We start from the raw sequence: 27,768 nt of genomic DNA on the forward strand, positions 1-27,768 counted from the left end.
AATAATCAAAACTTAATAAATGTTTGTTTTCATCAAATATTCGGTAGGTTAGCTTCTATTCGAAATGGAAAAATGGGTTGAGGAACTTTTCTTCCATATGCGATGACGTATTTCAATGGCCTGATGCATGAACACGCTAGCACTGTAAACACCTGTAAGTTAAGTTGGCTTTTCTTGGAATTGTATTTCTGTAAGTTATATATATTGAATTTAAATTTTGAACTATTCGTGGTAATAAGAATTCTAATGATGAACTACTGTATTCCTATTATTCCCAGGTAGCCTAACATTTCTTTATAAATCCAACGTTTAATAGGAAAATAAGGAAGATTCGGTCCTAAAATATGACCGTTTTCTATGAACTGGCAAATATTATTTATGCAATTTATTTTCCGGTTTGTACTAAATGAATACCATAAATGTCAGCGATTTATTTAAGGTTCAGTTGTTATGTGATCTATTGCTGTAGAGGCGTCATCATTTCCTTTTTGTATGCATCAATATGTATGTCATACTAAAATAAAGTTCATAAATCCATTTTTATTTTTCTCAAATTAAACTTACAGATGACCCAACAATTATTATTATTATTACATCCATTTTATTCGTTATTTGCCAGTCTGAGATATCCCTCGCAGACAAAAATTCGTCCACTCAAATTTATTTTACAGAAGAAATTATAATTACTACTGTAGCTAAACGTTTGGCCTAATAATAACATCTAAACGTGTTACTATTTTTCACCCAAAGTTGTATATTTATATATGTATATTATATGTTACTAGTAAACAAAAAACAAATAAAAAAATACAGTAACATAGAATCGATCAAAAGTGTAACTAAAATCAGATAGATTCGGTAAATAAATTTAAGCTTTGTTCACACTAGATACGGTAAATAAATGTAAGCTTAGTTCCTACTAGAATTTGGTTCTCACTAGAGACGCAACGCAACGACGTAACACAACGTATAGTGATTTGACCAACCACAAGCGACGGATTATTCGAACAGTCGCTTGTCATTGGTTAAGTCGCTTGCGTTGCGTCTCAAGTGGGAACCAAGCTTTAGACTCAGCGTAAGTACGTAACCGCAACGTGGGTAATTTAGCCAATCACGACGCGTTAGATAATAATAATCCACAACGGGTTATGATTGGTTAAACTACCCTTGTTGTGCGTAAATTATTGCGTTGTGTGTCTTGAGCTTAGTTCCCACGATGACGCAACGCAAGCGAATTGACCAATGTCAAACGAAAGTTCGAATAATCCATCGCCTGCGATTGGTCAAATTACTTAAATTGCGTTTAAGTACTTGCGTTGCGTCCTAGTGGGAATCAAGTTTTAGTGGAAACAAAGGCTTTAGTGGGAACCAAGCTTCAGCATCTTTCGGAATAACATTAAAGCTAGATTTACACTAGTTCCGTTTTTGTTTCTGGGAAATCTATATGGTTTTCCAATAAAAAAAAAACACCCGCCGTCTTCCGTTATGTGGAACGGAACCTGTGAGAATTCAGCTTTAAGCTTAGTTCCCACTATGACGCAACCAAAGGACGTAAACGCAACGCAAGCGTGTTGACCAATGACAAACGACAGTCGAATAAATCCATCGCTTGTGATTGTTCAAATCCCTTACTTTGCGTTGCGTCTCTAGTGGCAACTAAGCATTAGCGGGGAAGATTGTAAAGCAATAGAGTAACCCATATCCTCACTATAAAATGTACATAGATTTATCATTTATAAGAAACATATCACACTCTCCTGAAAAATCCCCGCTGTATATAATGGTTAAATTTGTAACTATCGCAAAAATATGGAAATTTAACACACTGGAAAAGTGCAGGTGTATGACCTACATATAAATCATTGATTCAAATTTTGTTACACAATATTTAGATAACTACCAACGAAAATGTATGAACTCTGACCTTAACTAAAAACAGTAAACCATAAATAATCACATACGCGACATATAATATAATTGTACATACGCCACCTACAGTAGTTATACATCGCATTATTGTTATTGATTGACAAATATGTGTGACAAATAAAAATAATTTTTGAAATCCAAATTAACAAAATATTGCTTTACATACAATTTGTACTAATACGTTTTTTTATAATTAAGAGTTGATTAAAAATATTTAAGCAATGAGTGAAGAAAGTAATAGTTTGACGTGAAATCAGAATGTACAAAAACAATACAGTACCACAGATCATTATAAAGTATTAAAATACTCTACACAATTGTAAAATTCACAAATACATCAACATACATCATCTAGTCATACTCAGACGTCTTTATTATATTATTAGTAAATTAGAATAGTCATGTGCTAATAAAGTCATTAAATGGGGAAAAAAACTTATTGCCTTCATGTAAATACTATCCAGTTACCTACCCCAAAACTATTTCACTTTAAGTCAAATGTGGTATTCACTTAAATAGCAGAATTTTTCAGATTTAAATTTCCCTTAACCTAAGTGTGACTGCTGAATACCTTCATGTCATCACAAAATCGAAAGGTTTAAAAGTGTTATCATCATATCATTTTTCAGAACAAATCATTTGATTGTCAATGGGAAGATTCATAAACTGGAGATAATCTTATTCTTAACTTAAGTTAAAAAGTTGCTTAATTAAGATTATCCTTTCTAAAATCAGTCAAATACCAACATGCACAAAATCGTGATGTACATTAGGCTATGTAAAAAAAAGTAGTTGATCGTCCCCACATCATCATCTGAATATGGCTAGACGATTTTTTTCTCTTTCTGATGAACTGAAATTTGCGAAAATATCTTTGAAAGCCACATTTCAAAGCCAATTCGTACTCGGATTTTGCACACGTTTTAGTAATTTTTTTATTTTAGGAACATACCGAAACATAAAACAAAACAATCATTTTGTCAGTTGTTGTCCCCTGGTGCTCCTTGCGACTTTTTTCAACTATCAACAACTTTTGTTTACGTGGCCTTAGGTTGTCTTTATCATCATCTGAATTTTAATTTAAACCATTTTATGCTTGCTTCACCATCCTTGTGAACTAACTTCAAACGTTCTGCAACTTCTTCTATGGTTTTAATTCAACAAAAATCGACAAACAGTGGTACGATAACCAACCAATCAGGTACCACATTCCTTAACGTTTGTTATTCTGCAATCACGTTTGATAAATTTTCATTTTTTAAGGTTTGGTTTCAAATTCTATAAAATAAAAAAAAAGCATAACAACTTAAAATATGTATAGATTACAGAAGACTAGCTTGTAAATTACTACACTCTAGGAACATTTAAGAAGAGGGTGGGGGTGGGAAGGGGAAGCAGTTTACATAATGATTTGATTTTATTGAATTCAATCTCCTGAAATTAATGTTAAGAAACAAAATTTCCAGAATAGCCCAAAAAAATGTATGATCATGTAATTAAAACTAAATACGAAAAGCAAAACCGACAAAATAATATGACGTAACAATAAAAAAAACCTGATAAATAAAGAGGAAATATTATATTTTCAATAACGAACAAATAACACCAAAATGAAACCTAGTTATGTGATTTATGCACGATTAATATAAAATTATTTTTTGGGTAAATTCTTTGGTAATTACACACTATCAATATAGCTATAAAACTACAAAATTTACAGCTTTTATTAAAACATTTCAACATATTTGATTGGAAATAAATGGAAAATACCAGAGTAAAATCTATTTAGAGACAAAATAAATTGTGATTTTATGAATAGAGTATTACGGTTATAAAATCATTTTGTTGGTAATTACAATATTACAGATGTAACTGTTATTATATTATTAGCTGTAAATTTTGATTAAAAAGATTACATCATTTAATAAGTTTTAAAGAAATGAGAAAATCTATATATCTATTTTTCAAGAAATAATACAGTGACAATGAGACATATCTAGAAAACATACATCTGATTATTGTAAGAAACAATTATTAAATTATTTTGTTGGTAATTACAATATTAAAGATGCAACTGTCTATTATTATTACCTGTATATTTGGATTAAAAAGATTACATCACTGAATAAGATTAAGTAAATGGGAAAATCTGCGTATTTGTTTTCAAGAATAAAAAATACAATGAAAAAACATAGAAAAACATAAATTTGATTATTTTACGAATAAACAAAGAAGTAGTAACGATTATAAAATTATTTTGTTGGTAATTATAATTCAAAAGATGCAATTCTCTATTTTTAGTTATGAAACGTGTATTATAGAAAGCTATTAACTTTCAACTAATGTACTAAACAAAAAAATACAACATGCATATCATATCTAAGTTGTCTTCTTCTGCCCATTATTGATAACTTGTTGGAGCAAGAGCAGTTAATTATTATATTTAATAAATATTATTATTATAACTAGTTTTTCTTTGATATTATAAGCAAGTTTATCAATATTTTTCAAATCTCAGAAGACAGTGAAATATTTTCTTACCTAACTCTTGACTTCTTTTTGCAGATGTTGCAAGTATTCATAGTAAGACATACTAGACTCTGTTCTATCTTCTACCAAATGTTGTAGAAACAAAATGCGTTTTGGACTATTCTCTCTGTATAAACAATTAATCAAAGAAAGGTATTTGATTAAAGCAGAATGAAAACAATAATATATCTTAGTATCATTATAACATTGTTAAATTATAGTTATCATTCAATTCAAGCAATCGTAATTATAAACACATAACAAAGTAGTTTATTACTACATACAGAGTGCATGCATGTGTGTGTGTTGTATCATCCTAGCCTCTGTGTTTGTACCAGGCTAGGCCTAGCTCTTTCCTGGTGTTGATAACAAGTTTTCATCCAAAATAAAATGTGTTGAAATTTACATATAGTAAATTTGGATTGTGAGAGGCATAAAAATATACAAACTGCTATTTTATATTAGTTGTCAAACATTATTTTTTCAACCATATCATATACAAAATGAGATATAATCTATACCCATTGTCGAATTGGCAATTTCCAGTGACGTCATGGCAGTTACCATTTCCTCTACTTAAATACTAATAAATGAGATTTAGTAATACGTTCAGGATACAAACATGATAAATGTTTACTTTAATAGGAACTAAAGCTCTGTCTACTCTATCAAACTTCATGTGACAAAAAAATGTGATGTGCCCATATATGGACATGATGATGTCATATCACTACCATATTTATGCACATCAAACTTTTTTTGTCAAACTACTTTGATAGTGTGGACAATGCTTGAGACAGGAAATCTCATTTCCAAATTTTCTAAAGGTTCAAAATGTTAAAAATATTTTCCTACTATGTAAAAACACATTCTACTAAAAACCAGAGCTTCTAGATATCTTGGATCAGCTTGCCCGGTTGCGGGAAAGCCGACTAGTACTGTAACAGAATGCATAAATTGCCATACCTGATTATTTGTAATGGGGCATGTACTGTTCTTTTTCCTAGCAACCAGCCAATAAAGTTTCTAAGTCTTTCTGATGCTGGGTTCTCCAAAACTGGCAATTCCATCTGAAGAGATATAAAAAAAAACAATACACCATCATTCAATTACAGTAATTATTCAAAAGGATCTTTTTGAATAAACGACCCTTCCTGGATTAACCACCCCAGGGATTTGATTATTTTTCATGAATAAACGCCCTCACATACATTCATAACACCCAAAACTGTATTCAGCAAAACATCAAACATTTCTATTTTGTAGATATACACTTAACAAAACAGATCAAATTTAGACTGTATTTTATGACTTCTTGAAATAAATTTTGTTAAAAAACTTTGGAGACAACTAATAATAATAATATAATATAATGTACTGATTATGTTTAATATGATAGTTCCACATAAGGATAGAATTACTTTTTAATAACCTTTTAACCACAACATTAGATTAACCGTAGAAAAAGAAACTATGTACAAGGAAATAAGGAAGTACTTTACATCCCGTCCATTTTCTTACCGTGCTTTCAGAAATAGATGAGTAATCCGGACAATCCAGTATATCCTGACAGAATTGTGGTGATATGGCAGCCTGCACAAACAGGAACATCATATCTCCTGTATCCATCAGGAATGCCCCGTTTCGGCTCAGGTATTCCGAGGATAGCCCGAGCAATGGTGGTTGAGGAACATCCACATCTTTTTCACTCAGAGAGCCCTAATAAAACAAGATAAATACAATTATTTTCCAATTACAATAATTTTATTATTTGGTGTTTGCCTTTTTCACTATTTATCTATTAAATTATAAACAGCATATTTTGTATTTGGAGAGGGATTTATCTCCTTTTCACTACCTTTAGAATATTCAAATTGTTAGATAAGACGGGAAGGAGACATACATGTTGCAATTATTCTTTCTTATTCTTATTTGTACATTTGGATACACTTGAATTTGTACTTTACCTTTGTTCTTCATACCCTAATTGATAAATTCTATTAATTTTTATATTTATTTTCATCATTTACGTGCACAATTGGGTACTTAATGCAAATTTGTGTAAAATTTCCTATTTTGAATTTCCTTTGGACCTAATCCAAGGGTCACATAAGCCTACTGAAATTACCTCATGTGAAAATATTATGGTATAAAGGCTTACATACATTTTAGCATAAGCTAATATAAGCTCTAAATGAGATTGTAAACAACATATAGGATGAAAATGAATTTTGCACTTTTTCTCTTCATACCCTACTAAAAATTGTTATGGCTATGGTTTGCAATGCCCCTGCTATAATTCAAGTTTCAAAACCTTTATTTACACACTCTAACATAAAAGATAATACAGTACAATGCAGTAAAATGTTTGTATAAGATCAGATGAAGAAAAACATCTTGTGTTGGGCGAGCAGTAACAAAAGAAAGGATAATGAATAGGATATTTAAGAAAGAATAAATAAATAAATTTTAACAAAACAAAAAACAAACAAAAATTGTATGGAAAAGACAATCCACTCGACCCTAAACTACCCGCCTTACCTCATCAGCAAGATTGTGAACAGCGTACAGGCTAGGATAAACCTGTAACATAATCAAACTTAATGGTTGACTCTTAAACATCTCCATAGCAAAGACTCGATCATCTAGTTTTGTACTGGAGCCCAAACGAAATGCAATCTATAAAACAAAATTAACAATTGACTTTAAGCATCATATATAAATAAAGCTTTGGTTTTAGTTATTATCAATTATTATTATTTGAATAGATTAGATAATTTTTATACACTTACATTTTTTAACAAAGCTAAGGTATATAATGGAAGCAGACGAAGACTGTATGGTATTGAGAGAGTGCCAATGGTTTGACTCGATGGTAACGTCTCCTTAAACGCCGTCATTGAGTCAATGCACACGTTAACAATAGCATCACGAGAATCTTGCATTGACGATGATTGACACTTATCAACAGCTGAAAAAGTTATCTCATTAAAATTTAATTTATTATATTTACTTAAAAAACCATCAAACAGCAGGTACATGCTTTCTAAACCAACAACTAGCAACATTGTATTGGTCATCACAGATAGGAAACTGTTATAGGATTTGAACCATGGACCCAGGGATTAGTAAGCATGCAGGCTAACCACCTAGCCACTATGTCACAATTACTCTGCATACAACATTTAATGTAAAGCATATCACTTTAGCATTCTGAGGAGAATGGCCATAAATTTATGCAATTCTGGAGTAATTAAACAGCCCTAAATTTTGTATAAAGCTACCCTGGGATAAAACACAAGGTAATCCAAGTAAATAAGGCATCCCAAAAATATTTATTGGATATTAATGTTTTTAATGATTTAAAATTTACAATAAAAGTACAAATTAAATTAAAGATAATATTGTTGTTTCATTAACTTACCCATTCTTGATAACAAGCCTATGATGGCCTGTGAATCTGCCCCTGCGTAGATTTCTGATAATTGACCGGTTATAGGGAGACACATGGTATGTACCCGGATACGTCTTTCACCTATATCAAGTAAAAACAATAAAAAAGTAATAAGCGCAATTGTACATCAATGATCCTCATTTTCAAATTAGGCACTCTATCGATAAATTCACAGTACAGCACTCACAATGGCAAGCACCCGTACTCGTGCCCCTTATTCACCATTGAGAGTAACGCTAAGGGAAACACTTATCCTGAAACTTTTAAAATTCTTAATCTATCTTCTATACTTAAGGAAAATCCTGAAATATTTATTAAATGCCTAATTGATACATACTATCATATGTCTTTTTATCGGAACAGCATTGCTAAGGCTGTTCTTTTGAAGCTGAATAAAAGGGAAATGTCTCTCGTGAATTCTTTAGCATGTACATAATAACACTGGTTTTTAATAATGAACATACCTTTGCTGCTTGTGTAGAGCAAGGCTGCCTGAAAGCAGGCTGTCTGTGAGTCGTTTAAAGTGTCTTCAATAGACATCTGCATAGCATAGCCAGCATCTGGACTAACATTTGGCAGAGACAACAGATCTGTTGACCGCACAAAGAAATTGCCATGGAATGTGTGCAAAGCCAAACCTAAAAACAATTAAAGAAAGGTTATACTTACTGGCATCCAGTGGATGACAGAGAAACAAAAACCAAACAAAAATTGCAATGTAGATAAAGACATGGAATAAGATATATAGAGGGGTTTTCAAATTGCGAAAACCTAAAGACAAAGCACACACGCAGATTGTTCTGACAGTAATTTCCTAGAACTAGATTCCTCTAAAACTGTATTGAAAAATAAAGTAAGGAAAGTCTCTACATGCTGAAAATGCACTAACATGGCGTAACGAAACATTAAATTTAACGCGAAAGCTCCTGAAAAAATATTTGATTTAGATTTAGTTTACCCTTTGTGCAACGAATCCTCATAACTGCTTCAAAGCCAATCTTTCGAGTCAGATAGCGACGGAAATCTTTTTCAAATCTATCAGCTTGAAGAGGGTTTGCATTGGTATGTAGTCCTGGGAAATGGTACACTGATCCTGCAGAAAACTTGGCCATTCCAGCTTAAAAATAAAAATGAATAAATTATTTGTTGCTCTAACCAGTTATTTTAGTGGGATACAAAACGTAATAGAGCATATAAAAACATATATTTCTGAATTTGGTATATTTGTGGTTAGTAAGAGTTGTGATGTGTGTTGTATGCTCTACTGAATCCTAAAGCTTGTTTTCCACTAGCCAATTATTTTGCATGTTCTCCGATTGGTTGAGAATTGTTTCACATCATGGGAATATGAATTTTCAGGTGCATAAACCACTCCTTTAATTTTCCTAGTGGAAAACATGGTTTTAGTTTTGTGTATTGAATAACAATTTCATACACTGTACTGTAACAACCTAACTACAGTGTGTTTACAATGAGCTTACCAAGCGTAGCCAAGTCAGCATATTGAGAACTGAACAAAAACAGATCTGCACCAATCTGTTGAGCTGAGAAGTCTAAAGCCATCTTCTTGTAAAAGTCTGTTGCGGGGCCTAAGTTGGCCACATTCTAAATATAAAATACATTACCGTTTCATCAATACAGTATATGTACATTTTGTTAATAGAATATTCTTGATTGGTGACGGAAGACTTCTTTCTCATTCAACATAGATTGAACGAGATTCATCAATAAGGTGGTAATGTAAGGGGTTACCCTGGTGTACTAGTTCACACACAGCCACTGTCACAAACTCATAATAGTACTATAGACTGGGTCCTCTTTGATTGAAGAGGTTACCCAGTATAAAGAAGAAATAATAATGGTAATGCTGCATCATGAAAACTAACCTTTGATGATCGTTGGTTAGGATCTTCTCTAGATTTAAGAGATCCTGGGCCGGTGGTAGGCAAACTGGACTGAATGACAGTTACACGACCTCCAGTTGGACTCTATTGAAAACGAATAGCAAAAGTCAGTCAATATTTACTATTATTTATAAAACACCTGAATATATCCAATTGATTGGTTAATTACATATCACAAGAAGAGTTTAATGGTGATTATGAATGGTAATCTCTTGAACGTTCATTTTTTTGATAAAAACATTCATTATTTTTTATATTATTTTACTTTGGTGATTGGAAATTAATGTTTTTTTTGGTATAAAATATGGAATTTACAAAAAGCCTTTAAATCTTTAAATTCCAGAAGGAATTTTTATAATTTTCAGGATATAATTTGGAAACTCTGGAGACTGGAAACTGTACCTTAAATACACAAGAAAGATATCGCTATTTGTTTAATTCACTTACCAAGAGTTTATATGCAGCCTGTAATGCTGGTCCAAGTGCGGTCCTTGTTTCTTTATTGTTTTCAAACAAGCTAGGCAATTGGTTTAACAGGTCTTGAACAAGCTGATAAAATAAACATACACAAATACATGTTATTCTTAAAGACTTCTAAACGCATGTGATTGTTTAGATGTTTGCCCTACTCTGATTGGCTACTCCAAAGTAGTTACAAACAATTACAATCCTGTATATTTTTATTTTTTTTATTTATTTTTTTTTTAAAACCAGAAACAACAGCAGAAACAAATCCACCACTTACAGCTTGGTTTAACAGATACAATACAATTACAACAACTCAGAAACACTTAAATTACGACGAAACTGATAAAGATTGGAATTAAAAATGTCAATATGGGGATGGGCCTGGACTAAACTATTATAATATAAACTTAATCTACTGATGTAACCATTTTTTAGAACATTGACTCTACAAAAGGGAACACAAAGGATATTGTTGTTTCTTTGTGATTATGATTGTGATTATTATTGATTGTTAAGCATGTTGAATTTTTAAGAAAACCCTATTAAATATAATATAGTTTTAGTAATATAATTAAATGTTTTTACCTCCTTTGATTCATTTAAATTAACTAGCAGGTCACCTGGTAAAGGTAAGAAAACATCTGAAAAAACAACCAATATTAACAATATTAATTAATATCATTTTTAAAATTGTCCTATAAAAGATTTAAATTAGGTTTTTATAATCAGTATCAACAAAAGTCCCCTTTGCTAAATGCATTTAAAAATCAATAAGACATTTAAAAAAAAAAAAAATTCAAAATTAATGAGTTTAATTTTACCATCAATATCAGAAATCACCATCATCTGCGGACGCGTGGCGCCCTCTTGCATGTTGTAGAAATGAAGTGTGTTGTCATATGTGATGAAGCCAATTTTTGTTCTCGTATCTCCTGGCAACCGGTCTAACTCTTCAAGGAGAACTTGACAGAAAATAGGTAAGATTCCAGACTGGACAGAACTGAACGACACATCTAGTAAAAATAGGTAGACAGCAGGCTGAGGTGGACGCAACTGTAGATGAAATAATATTGAAGAAATTAGATATATACAACATATTAGACTTGTTATGTTTTCGATATTAATTATTGAATTATAAATTGTTGTACTAGCATTCTAAAAGAGACTCGCACAACATTTTTTGTTCTTACCATATATTCAGATGGTGCAATAAATTCAATGGTGGATGAACGGATTTCAGGCCGTCTTGAAGGGTCACCATATGTACGAGTCACTGGGTCAAAGGTGAACTCTTCTTGTACTAAAATAAGAATAAATAAATCTCTGGTTACATCAATCGTTTGGAAGGACGGCCAATTGTGCGTCTATTCTCTATCCACAAGGGTCCATTTTGGGCCCATTATTATTTATAATTTATTTAAACGATATTGTTTCTATTTCAGATAATTTCTCATTTTATTTATACGCAGATGACACCAATATAGTAGTTTCTGATAAAAATATTAAACAACTCATTACGACAGTAAATCAAGAACTAAATAAAGTTTCCTCCTGGCTTAAATCTAATAAATTATCACTTAATATACTTAAAACAAATTACATTATGTATAGTATAATAATAAGCATAGTAGACGACAATATCACAATATTCAAATTATGATTGACAATACTACTATTTCACAGGTCTCTAATACTAAATTTTTAGGCGTAATTATAGATGAAGCACTAACATGGTTTAATCACACAGAATATATATCCAACATTATTTCTAAATATACTGGCATTTTATTTAGACTAAAACATGCTCTCGCACCGAATATTTTATTTTCTTTATATCGCACATTAGTTCTCCCATACTTATATTATTGTAATCTTATTTGGGCAGATGCAAACAACTGCAATTTGAAAACCATTCATTTAAAACAAAAGAAAATAATTAGACTCTGTACAAACTCATCCTGGCTGGCCCATACTGCACCCTTATTTTTAAAATTAAAAACTTTAACAATCTATGATATTCATAAATTACAAAAAGCAAATTTTATGTTTAATTTTGTTAATAATAATCTACCAAGTAATTTCAATACTTTTTGGGCTAGGGTAAAAGAAACACATTTTCATAATACAAGAACATTAAATGATTTGCGTCCGCATAATTTCAGAACAGACCTGGGAATGAATACCATTAAACGGCAAGGACCTATATTGTGGAATGATATAAGCAATTTTATTAAGAACCAATGTACCTTAAGTTTATTTAAGAAGAAATTTATTCACAGTTTATTATCAACGTATCAGTAATATTATGTTATATTATTTAATTAGTAGAGTAACATTATTTAAGTTTACTTAAACAACATACATATATATGTGTGTGTATGTAAATCTATTACATTTTTTATCTAAAAGATGATATTCAGATTTTATTACCATGTACTAGTAAAAATAAAAATAACTATATGTAATCTTCATGTTAACCTTCTTCAGAAGTAAGTTAAAAATTATCATTTTATGATCAAAAAGAAATATACTATCTAATTTTCTCCTTTATATAAATATATTATTTTATCCAAGGGGTTGCAAACACAAGTGTTCACATGTCTTGTTATGTATTGCACCTTTGTCTTGTCTTTATGTTGTCTGTAATGCCACTGCACTAACGGGTGACCGGCTAACGAGCTTCGCTCTTACGGTTATCCATCCATATAAGTTGTTTATCTTATGTTCATAAATTGAAATGGAAAATAAACTGAAACTGAAACTGAAACTATCAAGACAACAGAATTAAGGAGCATGGGCACAAAAAAGGGAGTCAGATACATGGTTGACCTAGCCAATAGAAAACAACGATGTAGTCCGTGCCTATAGAGAAAAATTTTACATTACCCACATTATTGACTGTGCAAATAGCCTCATCCCAATTATTGAGTTCAAACATGGTTTAAAATGGTAATATACTAATGAAATAATAAAGTTTATAATAATTGCATCATTTGTCAATTTAAAGATGATTTTAACACAATTATTTAGAAAGTAAATTTGAAAACATGATTTTCAATGTACTTACAATCATTAACTCTAAAACAAAGATTGCACCTCCAGCGGCGTTGATCAATGAAACTAACAAAGGGATTGATGTACGTCCTACAGGAACGACATCGAACAATCACACTTGACTGAATTACAGGTAAATGCTTGAAAGAATAAACAACAAAACATTCACTGATTTAATGCATATGATATGCAGGTTTCTTAAATATCACATTGTTTTTGCTACATCACATTTAGGTTTTGTGATGGGTTAGTCACACTATAGAGAGTCTTCTATTGTGGATAGCAAATAGAAAGAATAAAATAGACAACAAGTACATCTTTCGAGATGAGTAGGGGATTACCCCGATGTACTATTAAAATACATCATAGTCACTTATCATAACTGGGCGCTCTTGGAGACCAGTCTTTGACTGAAGAGGTCACCCAGTATAAATAAATAATATAATAATAAAGTTGTTGCAATGTGCTGTCAAATTAATCCGTAAAGGTATAAAGTGGTGTATTGTATGAACACAAATTTTAAATAATTTGTGTATTACTTACAGCATCATGTATACTTACTGATAGATCCTTATAAGGATGAATTAAAATTCCTAGGGGTAACTTAGACTTCTGAAGTAAAGATTGAGTTTGGGGTATAGAGGTGAGAGTGCATCGAAACAAACTGCAATAAAAAAAGTATACAACTAGATACAGATAATTTGGAAGTCGGTGTTGAGTTTTAATTGACCACCCTGTAATATAAGTTTAATAAACCAAAGTGAAGGAGTAAATATATCTAATAATAGTCTACAATGGTAATCCCTTGCTTGCAAACTCAACCTAACTAGGAGTTTTGCTAGTGTAGACAAGTTTGAAAAACTTTGGCAAACTGCAGAAAGCAAGGTGAACAAAGCATACACTATCAAACTTTACTCTGCAAGCTAGAGCAAACTCTGAGTTCACAAACAAAATATTGGTGAAGGTTTCTATTGTAGTCTTTGACAATTCTAGATAAATACTGTTTACTCTACTTAACTGGTGTGAAAATAATTTTAAAAAACACAACTCACTCAGGGTTGACTTGAGATTTTTGATTTTCGCTACTAAGTTTCGGTTTGGGAGGCTCAATTGGAGTTTTTGGTAAAATATGTCGCTCCTGTAGTAGGTTCAGCGGCCTAGCTTCACTCTGCTGCATATTCATCTTTCCAACTCCAGCTGCTAAATTGTTCATCTAAAACATCACAGAAAATAACATTGACAACATACACAGGCAAAAGATTACTTCGCAGATTACTGAAATAAAAGGTTTGATTCCCACTTCGACGCAACAATATAGGCGACACAAAGCAAATGAGTTGACTAATCACAACAGTTCAGATAATTATTTACGTCGTTATTGGTCAAATTATTTATGGTACACTTAAGCTCTGTTTACACTATCAAACTAGTTTGACCAAAAAGTGTGCCTAAATATGGTAGTGATGACATCATCATGTCCAAATATGGGCAGATCACATTTTTTTGTCACATAGTGTAGACAGAGCTTTACATCCTATGATAGAATCAAAGTGTAATTTTGGTTTAAAAAGAGTCCATACAGTCTTAAAATAGATATAGTAAATCTCACCATAGGTTGAGGAATATGGCCAGGTTGATTGTTAGGTAAATTTGTTCCTACGGTTGGTCCCATTGTGCCTGGTGGTTGAGTTGGCATCTGTCCACCAACTTGCTGATATGACTGGTTAGGGTATTGACGTCTTCCTGCTACATTCATGTTCTGGCCTGGAGGACCCTGCATTTGACTAGTAGGGGGAGCCATGTTACCAGCTCCTTGTGGCATTGAGCCCGGGGGTGGCGGCATTGAACCTGGGGGTGGTCGCATTGAACCTGGGGGTGGTGGCATTGAGCCTGGGGGTGGTGGCATTGCTCCTGGGAGTTGCGGCATCGCATTGGATGTTGAATGCATAGGGCCTGAAGGTGGTGGTATGGAGCCTGGGGGTGCAACCATGTGTGGCGGCATTCCACCTGGATATTGGCCTCTAGGTGGTTGTTGTACACCTGAAACAAAAATAAATTGTGTTTAATGAAGTATGTTTATCAGGTAAAGTTACTGTGTTCAGGGAATTGGCTAACGAAATCAAAGGCTTGGGTGCTGAAAAGTTAGGGTGGTATAAAAAACGGGTAATTTCAGGTACCCACAGTTTTCTTGGGTTGGTGCTGTGTTGAAATTAGGCTCGGTAGAAGGCCCTAAAACAAGTGAATGTGGGTTTCCCTTCCAATATGAAGATCATTTGTAATTATATTTAAAAAAATCATCAAACTAACCTGTTGAAGAGAAGGGTGTGCCACCTTCCAAGTAGTCGTATCTCAAGCCAGGTATTGGCGATGGAGCTGCTGATGATCTGGCTGATGAGGGGCCTAATACAAATTGTAATAAAATAGTAATGCATTTCAATTTAGAAGGATCAATTTCATGAAAATAATAGTAATAATTCTGAACAAAATTGTTCTAGAGTATGCAAACAAAATACAAAAGTGGAGAGAATGATGCCAGGTCCTAGAATAAAAATTGAATTACAGAATTTTTTTGCTGCAAATTATAAGACTACATTATAAGCTCAATGAGTTATCACTTAAAAGTTATCGGACACTAATTTACAATGTGCTGTAATATTCCCGATAATTAAAAAAATTCTTAATTTCTTTCCTTATAAATTAAAATACATTAATTTTGTACAATGTAATTTAAAATGTATCATTTAATATGGGTCTCTTCAGTTATTTCAAAGAGTACCAATATGGGGAGTCCCAATAATCGCATGAATGTAATGTATGTGTGTAATGAAATAGATTAATCTGATATTAAAGTAAATAGAGTATGATGTTGATAAATTCATACAAAACTTATTTTTAATTTTTTTAATTTTAATATACTTTAATATATCATACTTAATGATCAGTTTGTTCACTTGAATGAATAGGCCACCCTTATTAAAGATGTTATTAAATAAATAAACTTTTTTTTTTATAAATTTAGGGATTGCTAACAAAATGAAGAATATAGACAATGTAAATATTCAATATACCTTGTATTAATATAGAATTAGAAAAAATATAATATAAATGAAATTGAATATATAATGTAAAAAAAAGTCATATAACATGTTAATATGGTTAGGTTTCAAAAATTGTGTAAAATTATAAAAAAAAATAATCTTATACCATGCCAGACTATATATTTTATACTTCAGTACCAATTTGGAGATTTTTATCCTTTTCTACTTAATTTCAGAGATGCAGTTAAAAGAACAAAAGGAAGTTTTAAAAATGTATTAGAGTATTATTAGACAAACAATATATAACAGAAGAGAAGTCAAGTGTTTTTATCAATCCAGTTTAATTGTGTATGATGTGGCAATATGACCATGGCTTGTGTGTGAGTTTGCACACATGTTGAAAATAAAGGCAGAATTCATACTTAGTACAACTAGAAATAGTATAGTGAACTAATTAATAACTACAGACATTCACCATCTTTAACCCCTATTGACAATTGAAGTTTATGCTAAAAATGTTTTCAATTTGTTTGAACTCAGATCTAATTGTTTTAACCTAATTTACAGTAAATACTGTTCTACTATAGTGTTCAATAATTATAACCCCATAATTCTATACTAGTGCTTCTAAATTAATATTATATACAAACTATTATATTAGTTGAATTATTGTACAAATTAATTTGTTGGTAACATGCAAAAGTAAAGAATTACTAGAAAAGAGAGATTATTAGTTACTGTACATGCCACAAATCATTCATGTTCAAGTAATGCAATGAAAATGATAAGCCACATCTACAAAATGAATTTATTAATTTTAATGAAAATTCTTATTTTTTGTTGTAACTTATACCTGTAATGTCCAGTAGGCCATCCATACTCGAAGCAGACATGGATCGATGAAACTCATATGTAGGCACGGGCAGCGAACCCAGGGAGGAAGCCGAGGGCGAACGGTTCAATGTTGGTGGCGGCGCATGCAAGTATCCTGAAAATTGTGTTAGTTTATGGGATGTTAGCGTAACATGCAAATAAATATTAATATGAAATAAAAACATGATAAGTAAAGCTTATTATATTGATGCATACAAATTATAACATTTAATTGAAAAAAAAAACAAAATTTTAAAAGATTTTTAAGGTAATATTATATTAATCTTTAATGTAAATTTTATATTTATACCTACAGTTATTTAAGGAAAAACAAACAATGTTTGAATCTGAAAAACCATTCCATATGTTTCTTTCATTTTCTTTCATAATTAATTGATGAATTTAAAATATTAATGACAACAGAATGTCGGTATTCAAGTAGAAATCAATTATTTCTATCTACAATGTGGTCAATACTGTTGTTTACAAGCTATGAAATTCACAAATGTGATTGTGAATCAGACTTGGTATCAAATTTCCCAAATCAATTTTCACTTTTTTTTAGCTCCACTTGAAATGATTGAGGGTCATGGATAGGGGGTTCTTAAAGTAATATGTTTTTCCACTAATAGCTGTAACATTAAACTTATTGTTATAATACGAATGTTTAAGAGGGAAATATTTAATTTAATATTTACAAAATTAATAACAAAAGCTTAGCAAAGAATAAAAAAAAAGTAAAACAAAAGTTCAGTTGTTAAAGAAAATGTTTTAAATTAAAACTATTAATTGGAAAAACAGTAGAACACCTACTATCAGGATTCCAAGTGACCCCTAAATAGGGGTTTGCAATATTTTTAAAAAATAATAAATTTCCCCTCATTAATTTTACAGGAAACGGTGCCTTTATTAGGGGTGTCCTCTAAATAGGGATGACCTAAAGAAAGGAGTTCAACTGTATAAACGTTTTAAAGATATTGGTGGTAGCACAGTGTACTGTAAGTATAAGAGGTGCAGTGAATTGTGTTAGGCCTATATTATCAAAGTACAGTACTAGACTACTCATTTTCAGCATTAATATGAGCTGTGGTGTGAGCAAATGTGACTTTTTGGGTATAATAAGTATTTTAAACCCAGAAAACCTATAAATTACATTGTACAGAAAATGTTATTTTCAGATCTAAAGATACTGTAGCAAATTGTAAATATATTGGATTATTATAGTTTTGTTTGTCATTAATCAAGATGTTTCTTTAATACTATAAGACAACATGATCTAAAGGATTTAGTAATAGATTTAGTGTTTAAACATATTGTCTTCATAACAACAACTATTTAATTTCAACAAGATTTGGTTGCTGCAAATGGGACTGAACGAAATACATTCAGAAAATATTATGAATGAGAGTAACAACTTGTCATGCATACTGTATGTTATAAAAGACATAATATAAAACCAGTCTTCTTCATGTTAAAAATTAGTGTTTAAACTTACCATGTATAAATCAAATACATGCTTTGCTTTTGATACATGCAAAGTACAGTATCATGTGAAATATAGTATGTGATTTGTGTATTACATTAATCTTACCTGAGCCATTTATCTGTTGACCAGCAGGTACACTGGTAGGTGGTGGGCCATATGTTGTTGCTTGCACATTTACATTGGGGATTGCACCTAACCTCGGTTGCATACCAGTTGGCGGCCCAGCTACATTTGCTGGTCGATTTACACTGGGTGGCCCACCATTAGGCGGCTGCCTATTTTGGTCCATTTGCCAGTTAGCTGCTGGTGGACCACTGTGTAAATTGAATTGATTTGAAGTTTGTGGCTGAGCACCCATTGAATTCATATTTTGTTGGCCTCTACCACCGGTCGGTGCTGGTGGCCCACGACTGTGAGGTCCACTAGGTATATGAAAGTTCTGTGGAGCACCACCTGGTGGTCCTATAGCTGCATTATTTAGAGGTCTCTGGGGCGGTGGCCCCTGAGGATGAGAGTTCGTAAAAGGTGAATTTTGTCCAAAAGTTGGTGGTGGGCCAGGCATTCTATTTTGCATTTGCCCTGAAGGGGATGGAAGCCGAACTCCAGGCATGAAAGAATCCTTGCTTGGTTGTCCTATTTGATTTTGAACTTGGTTGAACATTCCACCCGGAGGCTGGCCTTGTTGGTAATTGTAGCTCCCAGGCTGAGGTGGTCTTGGCTGCTGCATTTTGTATTTTTATTAGACCCTATATAGAAGACAAAGACAAAATGTTTGATTCAAATGAAATATTATTCTTAATAATTATTAAAAGAAAAGTAAGATAAATAACAAATTGATAAAGAATAACATTTAAAAAAATTACTTACAGTACTAGGCCTACCTACCAGGGAGTTTACAACTCCCTGTACCTACTAATAATAAATACTACTGAACTGTACCATTCAGAAATTCAGAGTGAAAAAAATGACAGTTCATTCAGTTCTATTTTATTTTATTTCACTAAAAATTAAATAATAATGTATCATTTTTTCATTAGAATATATGGCCTCTTGTCCCTAGCTAGGCCTAAACATAGATTAGACACATACTTATCATGGCTTTGTTAGCTAGGCCTAAAGAGATCTGTTTGATAGATATGCTACCGACCGTACTTCTCTGCCAGAAGACCCGAACGATGGATGTTCGTGAGACCATCATTTATCAACATTAACAACGATCAACGAAATTGTAATCAATAAAAGCAACATACATTTCTTATGATATACCTAAACTACATATTATAAATAATAATATTATAATGACTATGATCCCAGATTAAACTATATTGTAATTTTTATTATCATTACATAATTGTGGACTTACTAGTTAGGCCAGTCAGCCTCAAGTTGGTAAGTGATTTTGCTCACGGTCTCAATCACTTTTTCCCTGTGTAAAATATAAGCCGGAAATCTCTATGACCCCTATGACACAGCTAGCCTATCTCTCTCTCGTCAAAATTCGCCCATGTGTAGCACGCCCTCTTACTCAACGTGGCACGCTGCTAAATACCGGGGCTCACGAGGTTATAAATAAATGTTCTATCCATCATTTATATGATTACCATTACATTCATAAAATGAAAAAAAAAAATGATTCTAAAATGTAATATTTTTTCCCCAGTTTTAAATCACATACATGATATTTTATAGATACATTTTTAATGTTCAGTTTCTATTTAAAGATAATTGTTCCGCATTAAATTTTGATTTAAAGTGAACTTTAAAACTATAAAAATAAAACGACAGGGGCTATGATTTAACAAAATTCTTCAGAACAAATTCCAATTACTTTTATTCTATAGTTGCTGTACCCCGTAATTTCATTTGATGACCTTTTTATATTTCACGACCTACACCTTTTTTACGTGGAACAAAGTTTCTGAAATGCATTATTTATTTGTATATTTCTTATGTTAGCAGCATGAAAACATTTTCCATTACATATTATGTTAGATTTTGTTAAAATTTAAGAGATAATTGTTATATTTTATAAACGCATAATGAAAATGTCACTACTATAGACCAATCAGATCAAGCTTTATATAAGGTTACGGAGTAACACTGACGTATCGGATGCAGCCATCTTTTGGTGTGTTCAATCGCAGGATTTCCCAATGACATTGACAATAAGTTCCACATTTTTACCCGTTTTTAGTTAGCTGGCTATATCAAAAAGTGCTGATTTCATTAGAGGTAAATTCTTGATATATTTCAAGACAGACGTTGTACTATTTTTTATATATAAATTTGTTTAGCTTCTGTAAATCAATATTTCCCGGCACTCGACTCTATTTTTGTTTCATCATTGAATTGTGAGTAGGCTAGCCTAGGAAATGGTGAAATGGTACCTCTCGATGCTATACGTACGGACTTTAACTGTAGCTCTGCAGAGATAAGGGTGCCTGCTAGGCTAGCCTATTACACTAGCCTAGATGCGAGTGGATTTCTCTTTACAGGTCGAAAACGATATGGAATAACATTAAATTACCACTTCTGCCCAGCTCTCTCTGAGTGAGCTAGCTCTAGGTAGGCCTAGCCTAGTTTTGTAGCATACCATAATTCCAGTTGTGTTGAGCTTACTAAAACTCAAACCAAATTTCATTTCATTTATTTAATTGACCAACAACCATTAAATCTATAATGATTTACGAATATGTAAAATATACAGAGAAGACCAGAGAGTACAAGAGTCAGCAGTCCTATCCATGATCTTAACTAAAATAAATTTATAATATTAATAAACAGTACTGTATATTTAGACGTGTTACAAACAAACAAAAACAATTAGGGCCTGCCTAGTTATTAAATATAGGCCTTGCCTAATAGTAGGGGTGCCTAAAAAATAATTTGGCCTACTTTTTGATTTAATAAAAAATAAAATTATTAATTAGGCCTACTGTAGCTAGGGCTTATAATAACATTAATAAATTCACATTATTCATTTTATTTAAGTGTTTAATTTAATTAACAATATTATTATTAAAATATTGTTGCTACTTCTGTATTATATTAGGCCTACAGTCCATTTTGGTATTTATTTGATGAACTATTTGAAATAAACCAACTTGAAAAACCAGGAAAAAATATTTAAACTTTGTCAGTAATGCTTAAAATAAAAGTATATTTAATCTGAATTAAATACCGAATGTATAAATACAGTTATGAATTGAAAATATCTTTATGAGGCTTTAGTGTGAAATAATGACATGTACTTACTTATTATTCTGTTGTTTCCTGTATAAAACCCTTAAACTTATTTAATCTTACTTAATAGTACGTGTATAATACTTATTTGTCAATTCTGCTGATCTTGAGAGAAAGTTTTGACCAATAAATGTTTGTAGTTTTGAAACATAGAAATTATTGATACTAAATATAGCATATGACACACACTATTTAAATTCTTATTTTGTTGTGCTGATGTGTCAGTTTGTGTACAGTTTTATTATCACGCAACACATGTCATTACTGCCAACACATCGACGGCGGTGTCATATAAAACCATACAACAAGTGCATTTTATTAGATTGTTAAATAATCGGAAAATAATTAGTTTCCTTAAAGATGGAGTCTGTATTTTATAAGAAAAGAGCCTGTTATATTCAGGTAATATGTAAAGCTATGCTGTACCAGTGGGTGACTAATATTAAAAGTAGTTATTGGTTTTAATATACCATATTAACACTTAATTTTTAATTTCAGGTTGAAAATACCAAATTCAGTATGTTTAGTGGATGGTTTGATTGGTTTACAAATATACTTAGCTTTTTAGGTGAGTAAATTTTTAGTAGATATATTTTTCAGATTTTGAATCTTCTTATACAGTAATTTAAGTAATAAAATAAATATTTGGTGCCATTATCAAACTGTACTGTACATATTGTACTGTAAGAAGCACTACAGTAATTTGGTGCCATTATCAAACTGTACTGTACATATTGTACTGTAAGAAGCACTACAGTAATTTGGTGCCATTATCAAACTGTACTGTACATATTGTACTGTAAGAAGCACTACAGTAATTTGGTGCCATTATCAAACTGTACTGTACATATTGTACTGTAAGAAGCACTACAGTAATTTAGTGCCATTATCAAACTGTACTGTACATATTGTACTGTAAGAAGCACTACAGTAATTTGGTGCCATTATCAAACTGTACTGTACATATTGTACTGTAAGAAGCACTACAGTAATTTGGTGCCATTATCAAACTGTACTGTACATATTGTACTGTAAGAAGCACTACAGTAATTTGGTGCCATTATCAAACTGTACTGTACATATTGTACTGTAAGAAGCACTACAGTAATTTGGTGCCATTATCAAACTGTACTGTACATATTGTACTGTAAGAAGCACTACAGTAATTTGGTGCCATTATCAAACTGTACTGTACATATTGTACTGTAAGAAGCACTACAGTAATTTGGTGCCATTATCAAACTACTGTACATATTGTACTGTAAGAAGCACTACAGTAATTTGGTGCCATTATCAAACTGTACTGTACATATTGTACTATAAGAAGCACTACAGTAATGTTGTACAGTACTTATTATTATACTGTGCATCTCTTATTCTTCATAATTCCTCGGCTGCTGTTAGTTTGTATTTTATTCATCCATATAATTCCTAAGAGATCTTTGCTATCTACTGTACTGTAGTTCAAAATCTGTATTACTCAGTCCGTCCATCCGTCAACAAAGCATTATGGTTTTTCGTTTCTTTTCCTTTGGCCTCTGTCGTCCTTTGGAATGGTTTGCCCATCTCTATTCATAGGGCTACTACAATCGCTTGTTTTAAGGCTGCTCTGAAAACTCACCTTTTTAACTCTTTTTTTTCTCTTAAGCTCACTATCATTATGTGACAAAACAAATGTTATGTGCCCATATATGGACATGATGATTGTCATATCACTACAATATTTGGTCATATCACTACAATATTTTGGCATACAGTATCACAACTTTTTTATTAAACTAGATTGTGTAGACAGAGCTTCTGTTTTCTGCTTTTTATTTCTTTTGTTAAAAAGCGCTTTGAAGCTTTGCATAATGCACTATATAAGTCCCAATTATTATTACTGCAATTTTAAGATGTTTTCTGTTGTGTGAAATGATAATAATATTATACCATACTTATTTACAGGTTTATATAAAAAAACTGGCAAGTTAGTATTTTTAGGCCTAGACAATGCAGGAAAGACAACATTACTACACAGATTAAAAGATGACCGAATGGCTCAACATGTCCCCACATTACATCCAAGTAAGTCGCTCTTAAATTATTTAAATTTTTTTTTTTGAAGTAATACTTTAAGATTACAATTGTGAACTATTATTGCATTTTTATAAATTATTAATTTCCAACAATATCTTTGTAATAAGTTACCCTTTAATGCAACAGCGACCAAAGTTGCTTACAGAATTGATAAATAAAAAACACAATACAGTATAAAGATAAGACTTATTTGGTAGAATTCAAAATAACTCTTATTACAATAACGATTAAGGAATTTCAACAAAATATTTAATCATTCTAACATTCTTTTTAATTTCTGTTATTGTACAGCTTCAGAAGAACTTCAAATAGGTGGGATGCGTTTCACAACATTTGACCTTGGAGGTCATCAACAAGCACGCCGTATTTGGAAAGACTATTTGCCGGCTGTAGAAGGTATTGTATTCCTGGTGGACGCAGCTGACCGAGAACGACTTATGGAATCAAAAGAAGAATTAGATGTAAGTCTGAACATCTGTTGAGAATAATTATTTGTAGAAGGAAAAAAATGTGAATATTTTCTCTCAATTATTCCAAAAAATACCAATACCAACAGTCAAGCGTGCATGTACTATATATATATATATATATTTTTGACCATATTAATGAGGGTGATCCATCCATCAATTGCTGATCATTAGGGACCCTCACAGGTTCACAAGACAAACTTATACACAAGATGCTCTACATAAGTCGTATTACAAGTCTTTGTGAGTGGATTTTTTAATTTTGTCCTGACATGCAACAGGAATTAAACCCAGGACCCTGGGAGTGGTAGCCAAGCATCATAACCACCAAGCTACAACTCCACTCTATTTCAATCAGCAAAGTTGATCTTGTGCCCTAGAAATGGGGAGGTGTTACTATTACCTTACCCTACCCTACCTTACCCCCCTTAAGAAAGGTTAAACAAGTACTTCCAGTACTTGCTTAAAACATATATATATGGGATTTGGATTTGAAGAGTGCAAAATACAGGGAGCTAAAGTAACTGTTCAGGTGTTTTCCCATCTCTAACATAAATTTTATTTATGTTACAATATTGAGAACACTATTATCATGTTGAAGTGACATATTTTGTAATTTGTAAAGTTTTGTGTTTTTCCATTACAGAGCCTAATGACTGACGAACAAGTTGCCAATGCACCTATTATGATCCTAGGAAATAAGATAGATTGTCCAACTGCATGTAGTGAAAATGACTTGCGTTCTATATTGGGCCTTCATGGACAAACAACAGGCAAGGTATGAACACCTCAGTCTTACAATTTCTACTTGTCTGTGTTTTTGTATTGCTGATATATTTGATATTTACTAGAGGCATTTTCTGTACACAATCATAACAACCATTCATTATTCCTCCAAAATATCCATTTTCTAAGAATCCATTTTCTTGATTAAAAGTTTACAATCAACTGATTGATATGACTTTTTCTTTTTTCAGGGCACAGTTCCAATTAAGGATTTACCAGGACGCCCCTTAGAGTTGTTTATGTGCAGCGTGCTGAAGCGACAAGGTTACGGAGATGGGTTTAGGTGGTTAGCTCAGTATATCTAATTAGGTTACTTTTTGTATGCATATCTTTAATCCAAGTTCCTAAAAATGAGAGGATAACTCTCATTAAGTTCAACAAAAGTAATAATAAACAAAATAAATTAATATACACATTTGTACAAGTTGCAGTGAAAGTTTAAATGATTTTTAACTTAGCTGGTTTGGGTGCATTTGTGTTTTTTTAATTGAAGACAAAACAGTTAATTTGTAGCAGTGTGTGAATACTACCTGATTGTTACCAAATGGATACAAAATGGCAACCTGATTGTTTCCAAGTGGATACAAAATTTGCAACCTGCTTGTTTCCAAATGGATACAAAGTGTTCATACAAATGGATACAAAATGGCGGTAGATAATTTAAAGATTTGTTGGCACACTGACTTGATACTGATAGTATTAACATCACTATTCAACTTTTTAGAGATACCTCATTTCATCATCTTAAACATAAACAAAACTTGCTACTGTTTTAAGAAAACAATTTTAATATAGTTTAGCCGGTTTACAAAACAAGAGAACAATTTAATTTTCTGCAGTGAGGTGGCACTGTAAATTACAGAAAGTAAAATACATGCCAATTATTTGTTTAAAACATGGTACATGAAGAACTATATTGTTTTCATTCTAAAAATAATGTATATTACAGTAATAAAAAAATAAGAAATGGATTTGTCGGTCTTTTATCTATATTATCTTTTTTGTTTTGATACAACCACAATAATCAGCCGGTTCTTGTTACTGTGTCTACAATTAGTCTATTTTGTAGGCAAGTTCCTTGACACATGTGAAGTTTGTATCATGAGAACAATGTTGCTGTATTTAACCTAACCTTTAAAATGATTCAGTTTTAAACAACATGTGATTCACATGTAATGGTGTATAGAACTTGCTATGAAACTGGAGAGATAATAATAGGTATGGAGAACCAGGTTTAATATTAAAAATATAATTTTCATTTATGGAAAGTTTTATTATGTTGTGGTTGTATATACAAATTGTACCCATTTATATTGTGGAGATACTTACATATTTTAAGTCCATTACAGAAATATTTTTGAGCTGATATCTATTTATCTTCCTTACATTATATTCATTGTATATTATATTATCTATGTTTATGACATATAATAATTTTGTATTAGTAACATTGGTAATAACATAATAATAATAATAATAATTAAATTTTAGCACAAAAATGCAGAGCAACTGTGAGCTAGGATACATTGTTGTGCATGCTATTCATTTGAATATGCAGGTGTATGTGCTTATATGAAATTTGAAGACATTTAAATAAATTTGCATACATGTAATAATTTGAATACAAAGGGAAATGCAAATAAGTTTAAATATTTGATTTTGTTCAATGCATAGTAACATTTGCATTGCAAATTTGCACACTTGAATAATTTGCATACATGTGATAAATAATTGTCTAAGAAGAATATGTTGCTTTTCCCTTTATATTTGTTGAGATAAAAATATAATAATATTAAATAAAAAATTATTCAATTTACCAATTTCATGATTGTAAGTATTTTGTGAATACATACGAACATTTTGAAGGTGCTGCATGAAATAGTCCTGTTTTTTAAAAACCAACACATATAAAAGATTGTTTAATTATATTATTTTGGGTTTTCTTTTCTGGTTTAAGTTATGCAGATTTTTATATCGTGCCACAGTCAAATAAGCACCCAATCAACTAAAATGTTTTTCACATCGTTGTAGTAAGCACAAATATTTATTGTGACTTAATACTTAATTTCCAGGTAGTTCCAACAAAATAAATGATCACTCCAGTTGAAATTATTACTGAAACTTGTTATGAGAATATGTTCAATATTTTAAGTTTAAGTGACACGTACATATGATGCTTTAGTATATTTATTAGATTATTGTAGCCTTATTGTGTTGAGCCTATTAACAAGTTCAAAATACCATTGAGTTTAATACTAAAAGTACATATTAATTTACACAAAGTCAATGAAAAGGTATTTAGGGCTACTACTGGACGATAAAAAATGACTATAAATAAATGTTTTCAGAATTTCATCCTAGAAGCATGGACCTATAAATTAATAGGTCCAATTTATAGGTCCATTCTTGAACCATAGGCCAACCATTTAGGCCTTTACTGTTTTCACTAAGAAATGAA

General features: G+C 31.5%; 2 protein-coding genes across 3 annotated transcripts; one reads left to right on the forward strand and one right to left on the reverse strand.

Annotated features, from left to right (window-relative positions):
• Positions 1-1,717: 1,717 nt before the first annotated feature.
• LOC140051114 (protein transport protein Sec24A-like) lies at positions 1,718-20,191 on the reverse strand. 2 transcript variants are annotated; one of them, XM_072096232.1, is made up of 23 exons: positions 20,099-20,191; positions 18,841-19,481; positions 17,230-17,364; positions 15,646-15,738; positions 14,948-15,378; positions 14,391-14,551; positions 13,900-14,002; positions 13,352-13,478; positions 11,475-11,584; positions 11,106-11,337; positions 10,870-10,925; positions 10,264-10,365; positions 9,799-9,900; positions 9,394-9,517; positions 8,871-9,029; positions 8,377-8,550; positions 7,883-7,993; positions 7,251-7,429; positions 7,000-7,137; positions 5,980-6,177; positions 5,425-5,528; positions 4,471-4,585; positions 1,718-3,207 (listed from the first exon to the last, which is right to left on the reverse strand). In XM_072096232.1, exons 2-22 carry the CDS (start codon positions 19,460-19,462, stop codon positions 4,471-4,473), a joined length of 3,576 nt encoding a protein of 1,191 aa, XP_071952333.1. In that variant the 5' UTR covers positions 19,463-19,481; positions 20,099-20,191; the 3' UTR covers positions 1,718-3,207. The 2 variants fall into 2 exon arrangements, with proteins under 2 accessions (XP_071952333.1, XP_071952334.1); XM_072096233.1 differs by lacking the exon at positions 17,230-17,364.
• A 654-nt stretch (positions 20,192-20,845) lies between these two features.
• LOC140052330 (small COPII coat GTPase SAR1B-like) lies at positions 20,846-27,677 on the forward strand. Its single transcript, XM_072097843.1, has 6 exons — positions 20,846-20,967; positions 22,477-22,546; positions 23,926-24,045; positions 24,349-24,518; positions 25,171-25,302; positions 25,502-27,677. Exons 2-6 carry the CDS (start codon positions 22,498-22,500, stop codon positions 25,613-25,615), a joined length of 585 nt encoding a protein of 194 aa, XP_071953944.1. The 5' UTR covers positions 20,846-20,967; positions 22,477-22,497; the 3' UTR covers positions 25,616-27,677.
• The last annotated feature ends 91 nt before the right edge of the window (positions 27,678-27,768 follow it).

Source organism: Antedon mediterranea, chromosome 6 (assembly GCF_964355755.1).
Source record: "Antedon mediterranea chromosome 6, ecAntMedi1.1, whole genome shotgun sequence".
Classification (NCBI taxonomy): domain Eukaryota; kingdom Metazoa; phylum Echinodermata; class Crinoidea; order Comatulida; family Antedonidae; genus Antedon; species Antedon mediterranea.